The following is a 7359-nucleotide window of genomic DNA, read 5'->3' as shown; positions in this document are numbered from 1 at the left end:
AAAAAGACTAACCTTGAAGAACTTGGAAGAGATGTGACGATGAGTTTAGTGAAAGAAAAATAAGACACGAGGCTTTGAAAGAGTGATGTGAAGAGGATGGGCTTAAATAGAACACAAAAGAACACAAGTGCTGGCTCGTTAAAAAAAATAAAAATAATTAATAATTACTTTCTCGTTTTCTTCACCTCTCAAGTGTAAACTTTCGCAAAAGAAGAGCAACAAAAAAATTACCGATAAATATTTAAAATAAATTAAGTGACAATTTCGGCTGAGATTCCCAAGCCTAGAAATTCTTTGATATGTTTGGCCACATCTTAGAGTGTTTCTTGTATTATGATATGTATTTGTTTAATTACAGTATGCCATCCGTAGCTTTTTTTGTACAATGGTATGTATATTTAGAATGAAAGCATGTTCATGTAACTCTTATTTTCTATTAAAAGACCTAGAATTCAGTGACTTGTTGTCTTATTCACAGTTACAAGGAATTCATATCAAGAATTAAAAATTTCGAAAATATGTTATACTAGATTTGGATATATCTAGTTTAATGGATTTTCTTATTGTCCTTGCTATATCACCACATGAGTTTAAAGAAAGATGATTTAATAGTTTTTTGGCTTCAAATTAATCTTCGTTTATGTATAGTCAAAGATAGACTCAACAGTTGATGATGCCACAACTTGATTTTTTTTTACTCGACATGTTTTTTTGTCACCTACTCGTTCTTTTTATCATCTTGTTCACTTCATTTTTTATATAACAGTTGTAAATTTAAAGTACTTTGATTAGAAGAATCTTGGGTCAAAGCATAATGTAATTTTAAGTAAAATTAAGAGTGATAAGAAGCCAACAAACAACTAAAGGAGCCCACACCCAACTAAAAGAAAGAGATCTTGTTAACCTCTAGCTCTACATAAAAGCAGTCCTTTGNTTTTTTTTTTTTTTTTTTTTTGTAAAAACTTGTTAACGTATTTTGGAACACATAACGGTGGTGTATTATGTATGGAAGCATTCTAGTTTACAAGTACACCATTTTCATGTAGCAACCGAACTTTAATTAGTTTTGTCTTACAACTACTTTGAAATGAGAAGAACTAATCTATGAAATTCTATTAATTTTTAAATGTGAAGGTAATGTAGAGATCGAGCAGAGTGAATAGGAATTAACCCTAGCTAGAAAATTGGTTGGAGCACACAATAAAATTGCTAAACGAAATTATATAAAAGTGTACAATATATAAAGATGATATATCTTTGAATAGGGAATCGATTCGGTATCTTCTACGTGGTATAAGCTTTTTGGTTGATATAGAAAAGGGTAGCTTAATCTCACAATTATATTATGTAAGTCTCTTTCATTTATACTTTAACTTTAAGGAGGCAAAGGAATCGATATCCGAGACACGAATAAAAATTTATATTACTTTTGAATTTTGAATATTCACTATCTTTTGTTCTTCTTTTCTTTTTCTTAAATATATAATACAAATTCTCCTTTGCTTAGCAGCAACGTAACAAAACTTGTAAACTTCAAAAAGAAAGAATGATTAATGTGATAGATATTGGTAAGTTTTACGAACTGTCTTTGTTGTTATATGTTCCACTCCGAATAATGTTTTCTATCGTATAATTTCTTGTTTTATTGTTCCTATCATTTGTTTTCGTTGATTAAGTTTGCAAACTTTGGTTCATGTTAGTATATAAAATAGATGCATGTCTCTCAATACAATAATGATGAAAACAAAAAGAGGTTTTCATTCGTAAGATTTGTAAAGAAGATTTTCATACGGTTTAAGTTTAAAATGGTATAAACAAATAAATGATTACAAATGCGTCGAAGGGATAGATGTGAGAAAACAATACAAATATAATAGTGAGAAAAAGAAAATCTAATATAATTATGGGTAAGAAAAAACATAAAAAGAGAGGAAACTCAAAAGGGATGAGGCAAAATAGAGAGTTACAATAAAGATAAATTTGGGTGATTGTGACGGAATAATTCTTCGATGTTTTCGTTTAGACCATCTTTTCTTTTATATCTCACTTTAAATTTTCCTTTATTTCTCTTGGTGTTTATTCTCGATTTAAGAAAAAAAAAAAATAACTAGAACAAAGAAAAAAATTGGCAATCTTCCAAATATATTTACAAATAGGTATGATTTTTGTATTGTTATAACAAAATAAAAAAAGATAGGGGGAGAACTGCTAATATCTGGAGTCCATTCTCTTGGAGAAGAGTAAAGTGGGCAACCAAAAAAAAAAAGGAACTGGGCTGATTCGATTCTCTTTGGGACTCCCATCCATGCATCACCTCTTTCATTTTACTTTTATTATTTTACAATATTAAGTAATTATCTTTTATTTTAATTGTAAGCATAACAACAAATAACAAAACCGTTATTACGGGTCTCAAACCCTAAATATTTTAAAACATAGGAAAAAGGTTTCGTACAATAAAATTTGAAAGGAAAAAAAAAGAAAAAAAAAAAAAAAAAAAAAAAAAAAGAAGAAAAAGAAATCATCAATTTACCTTAAAACCTATAATAAACTAGGACGGCTCACGGTTGTTTGGTTCCGCCAGTGAGATTTTCCGGAGTTACTGTCGGCGTTTGTATCCCATTTGTGTTCTTTGCAGTTGCGGCTACCCTTTTGTGCCATATTCTCAGTTGTTCTCATGCATTATTAATCTAACACGTTTTCGATGAATATTACTAACTAATCGAAAGTGAAAGTAAATTAGTCGGTGAAATTGCAAATTTTGGGTCCGATAAAAGATACAGTTTTTTTGGAAAATAATAATTAGTTGGTTCATTTTTGTTTGATAGAGTTTTTTTTTTGTTGAATGTATCGTATATTAATTTTTAACAAATATTACAAGCTAAAAAGGGAAAGTATGCAAGCATAAAATAGCTATATCTGATTAAGTACGTAGTTAATCTTAGACAGTGGATCCATCGATCAAGGAGGCCACTAAAATTCGCTCGGGGCTTGGTAGTGGGTTTATTTGTGTTTCAATTGCGTTTGATACAACTTGTTCATACTCACCCTTTTTTTTTGTCTGTCATCGTACCATCTGTACTGGTTACATTTAAATTTACCACACTCGTTTATGTGTGTGTGTTTCTATGTTTGTCCTTACTCCTTACGTTTAAATAATCCAACGAAAATGATAGATAGTATTCACATAATCCAACTGCATAATCCTGGCTATTTTCAATTTGATTCCCAAGTGACGAATATTCCTTGGGTAATTGTCACACTAATTAGTTATGTGAGATGAGCAGGCAAGCTAGTTGCTCGGTTTATGTGAGATTAAGTTTGACCCTTTTAAATGAAAAAAATATAAAGAGTATTTTAATCGTACTAATCTAAGTGATAGTTGGATACGTCACGGAACATATAACGACCGACGAGTAATTTTCATGTAACGAACGATCAAAACAATAAACAAATTGTAAAAAATAGCCATATCACATGCGACGACGATACGTCATTACGTGAGGCATCGCCACGTAGTACGCATCTTCCTCGTAACCATGAGGTGTCGCAACCACAGAGGCCAACACGTACAAGACCGAGAAACCGCATACTACTAACTCGCAACGTAAAGCACAACACCCCCAGACTCCTGTGTTTTTAAATTCTGTTTTAATTTCCAACGCACCACGCAGCTACACACGTGTCACTTCTAAATACGTGTCTTCTTCTCCCGCCGACCAAGACACACTACAAATGTCCCGATGGTTGGGAGAGACAATTCACGCAGTTTCTACTACAACAGCAAACAATTTCACAAAAAGAACAAAAAAAAGCTTTAAGAACCTATCTAGTGTCGTTTTCATATCTTAAGCAAAATGGCGTCCAACCAACAGAGCTACAGAGCTGGTGAAACCAGAGGCAAGGCCCAGGTAATAACAATACATACATGTATGTAATTATGTTAAAAACACATTATATTTTCACCAGTTGTAAGATTATATGTTTTGTGTAATAACAGGAGAAGACTGGACAAGCTATGGGAACAATGAGGGACNACACTCGTTTATGTGTGTGTGTTTCTATGTTTGTCCTTACTCCTTACGTTTAAATAATCCAACGAAAATGATAGATAGTATTCACATAATCCAACTGCATAATCCTGGCTATTTTCAATTTGATTCCCAAGTGACGAATATTCCTTGGGTAATTGTCACACTAATTAGTTATGTGAGATGAGCAGGCAAGCTAGTTGCTCGGTTTATGTGAGATTAAGTTTGACCCTTTTAAATGAAAAAAATATAAAGAGTATTTTAATCGTACTAATCTAAGTGATAGTTGGATACGTCACGGAACATATAACGACCGACGAGTAATTTTCATGTAACGAACGATCAAAACAATAAACAAATTGTAAAAAATAGCCATATCACATGCGACGACGATACGTCATTACGTGAGGCATCGCCACGTAGTACGCATCTTCCTCGTAACCATGAGGTGTCGCAACCACAGAGGCCAACACGTACAAGACCGAGAAACCGCATACTACTAACTCGCAACGTAAAGCACAACACCCCCAGACTCCTGTGTTTTTAAATTCTGTTTTAATTTCCAACGCACCACGCAGCTACACACGTGTCACTTCTAAATACGTGTCTTCTTCTCCCGCCGACCAAGACACACTACAAATGTCCCGATGGTTGGGAGAGACAATTCACGCAGTTTCTACTACAACAGCAAACAATTTCACAAAAAGAACAAAAAAAAGCTTTAAGAACCTATCTAGTGTCGTTTTCATATCTTAAGCAAAATGGCGTCCAACCAACAGAGCTACAGAGCTGGTGAAACCAGAGGCAAGGCCCAGGTAATAACAATACATACATGTATGTAATTATGTTAAAAACACATTATATTTTCACCAGTTGTAAGATTATATGTTTTGTGTAATAACAGGAGAAGACTGGACAAGCTATGGGAACAATGAGGGACAAGGCTGAGGAAGGTAGGGACAAGACTCAAGCGACTGCTCAATCTGCAAAAGATAAGACTTCTCAAACCGCACAAACGGCCCAACAGAAGGCTCATGAGACGGCCCAGGCAGCGAAAGATAAGACATCTCAAACTGCTCAGACTGCCCAACAGAAGGCCCATGAGACGACTCAAGCAGCAAAAGAAAAGACTTCTCAAGCCGGCGACAAAGCTCGCGAGGCTAAGGACAAGACCGGGAGCTACATGTCGGAGACAGGCGAAGCCATAAAGAACAAGGGTCAAGACGCTGCTCAGTACACAAAGGAGACCGCTCAAGGTGCGGCTCAGTACACAAAAGAGACGGCTGAAGCTGGTAGAGACAAGACCGGTGGGTTCTTGAGCCAGACCGGTGAGCAAGTGAAGCAAATGGCGATGGGTGCAGCTGATGCGGTGAAGCATACCTTTGGGATGGCTACAGAGGAAGAAGACAGAGAGCATTTCCCAGGAAGTACTACGACCACTACTGCTACTACTCGGACCACTGATCCGACTCATCAGACTTACCAGAGGAAGTGAGCTAGAGAGAAGAATTTGAAAATGTCTTTTCAAAGTTTGTTGGTCTTTTGATTCTGTGTTGTGTTTTTTTTTTTGTAATTTCCGTTTCGTCTTTGTGTTTGTGATTCCGTTGTGCTTCTTGTTGTGACGGTGATCCTGGAGACTACTAATTTCCAGCCAAATAATAAGTTTAGATTTGATCCCGTCTACATCAACTTCTGTGTCCTGTATTAATTTTTGTTGAAGTAATAAACAAACAGCAATTAATACACATCCCGGTCCACTTGGTATAATGGTATTCAAGCGATATATATATAGTGTTTGTAACCGATCTAGCATTTTTAATCAAACCGATTAAAATTAATCAAGTTTTCAATTTATTCTTTAAGATAATAATAAATTTGAAAATCTAAAAACGTTTTTAAATTCAATTTATTGTCTAAATACTGACTTTCTTTTACCAAAAATGAGATAAACCAAACGAAAAGAATTGAATAGTAATTTATCTAAACCGAAGAAACAAAAAAAATAAACGAACCAAAAAAAAATCAACAAACCAAAAACGACATCGTATACAATTAATAAACACCTTAGGCTTAGGGTTATGATGAGTTATATGACACGACGTCGTTATTGTGGTGGTCGCCGACGTTCACTCGCGGAAGAGAAGAGAAGCGGTCCTCCTCGTAGCTACGAATTTACAGTATTTTTTGCTGGTGAGTCATTTAGTTAGTTTTCTGGTGAAGAAATCAACACATCGTCTTCTCTTTCTCTGTTCTTGATACTATATAATAGTCTTCCTAAAAACATCGTGGAACAGTTTTTGAGTCGGTTGAATTAAAATCTACGTGATTCAGAATCAGAGAGATGGCAGCTTCTTTATCGAGCAGACTTATGAAAGGATTCGCTAGCCTCCAGGCTGTTCGTTCGAGCAGATTGGTTTGATTTCTCTCATAACCCTTTTATTTAATTGATACATGTCAATCAAGTTCTCTCTTTTCTTATCTTAATTCACTTAAAGGTTGGATTTTTTTCTTTATATATATAGCATTCGAGCTCAGATCCTTCATCGGATTAGACTAGAATTAGGAATTTTTTGAGGTTTTGTCTTTGGAATTCAGTGAATTAGAATTGGTTTTGAATAGAGAAGAAGATCATGTGGTTTATGTTTGTAGGCATCTGCATCAGCTTACCAAAATGGGGTGATGAGATACTCATCTACAGTGCCGAGTGATTCAGACACACATGATGATTTCAAGCCTACACAAAAAGTCCCTTCCGGTTCTACGGACTCACTCAAAGATATCGTTGAGAATGTAAAGTCTCCAGCTTTTTCTGGATTTTTGAAAGTTGAATGTTTGTGTTTTTAGGGATTTTGATTATGGATCTGGCTAATGCTGTTTAGCTTTTTGGTTGTTTAGGATGTCAAGGATAATCCTGTTATGATTTACATGAAAGGTGTCCCTGAATCTCCTCAGTGTGGTTTTAGCTCACTTGCCGTCAGAGTTTTGCAACAATACAGTAAGTAGTGATTGAACTCTGAAGCCTTCTGTGATTTGTCTGTACTGTTTGTGTTGGGATCTTCTTTAAATCTATTTTAGAATCTAATGTGTTCTCAGTTCTGATGATGCTATCTTGTGAACTCTTTCTTTAGATGTTCCTATCAGTGCTAGAAACATTCTAGAAGACCCTGAGTTGAAAACTGCTGTGAAATCCTTCAGGTGAGCGTGTGTACTCTTTATAAGTTTCATTAATAGAGCTGTCTAATCTCATTCTCAGTTTCTTTTTTTTTTTTTAACCTTGAGAATTAGCTTGGCTTTGTTGTAGTAGCTCTTTACAGTTCACTTTCTTAAT

At 34.8% G+C, this 7359-nt stretch overlaps 3 protein-coding genes and 1 long non-coding RNA gene across 4 annotated transcripts in view; 3 read left to right on the top strand and 1 right to left on the bottom strand.

Annotated features, from left to right (window-relative positions):
* LOC104765399 (RNA-binding protein cabeza) overlaps window positions 1-67 on the bottom strand; it is a 3587-nt gene extending 3520 nt beyond the window's left edge. Inside the window, exon 1 of the mRNA XM_010489098.2 lies at window positions 13-67. The gene's annotated coding sequence lies outside the window, so the exon portion shown is untranslated. The remainder of the gene's footprint in view (window positions 1-12) is intronic.
* On the top strand, window positions 3674-4035 carry LOC109130961. The gene is made up of 2 exons (XR_002036720.1): window positions 3674-3911; window positions 4001-4035. It is a non-coding gene; the product is annotated as an uncharacterized LOC109130961 (long non-coding RNA).
* LOC104765398 (late embryogenesis abundant protein 76-like) lies at window positions 4680-5720 on the top strand. Its single transcript, XM_010489096.2, has 2 exons — window positions 4680-4846; window positions 4936-5720. Exons 1-2 carry the CDS (start codon window positions 4793-4795, stop codon window positions 5524-5526), a joined length of 645 nt encoding a protein of 214 aa, XP_010487398.1. The 5' UTR covers window positions 4680-4792; the 3' UTR covers window positions 5527-5720.
* On the top strand, window positions 6132-7226 carry LOC104765397 (monothiol glutaredoxin-S15, mitochondrial-like; the record flags this gene model as incomplete). Its single annotated transcript, XM_019241077.1, is given in 5 exon segments — window positions 6132-6221; window positions 6363-6444; window positions 6681-6821; window positions 6927-7026; window positions 7160-7226. Coding segments are annotated over 4 exon segments (380 nt in total), but the record flags the coding sequence as incomplete, so codon positions are not given.

Source organism: Camelina sativa, chromosome 19 (genome assembly GCF_000633955.1).
Source record: "Camelina sativa cultivar DH55 chromosome 19, Cs, whole genome shotgun sequence".
Taxonomy (NCBI): domain Eukaryota; kingdom Viridiplantae; phylum Streptophyta; class Magnoliopsida; order Brassicales; family Brassicaceae; genus Camelina; species Camelina sativa.
The sequence above is the reverse complement of the archived record's forward strand: the minus strand, read 5'-3'. Positions and strand labels throughout refer to the sequence as shown.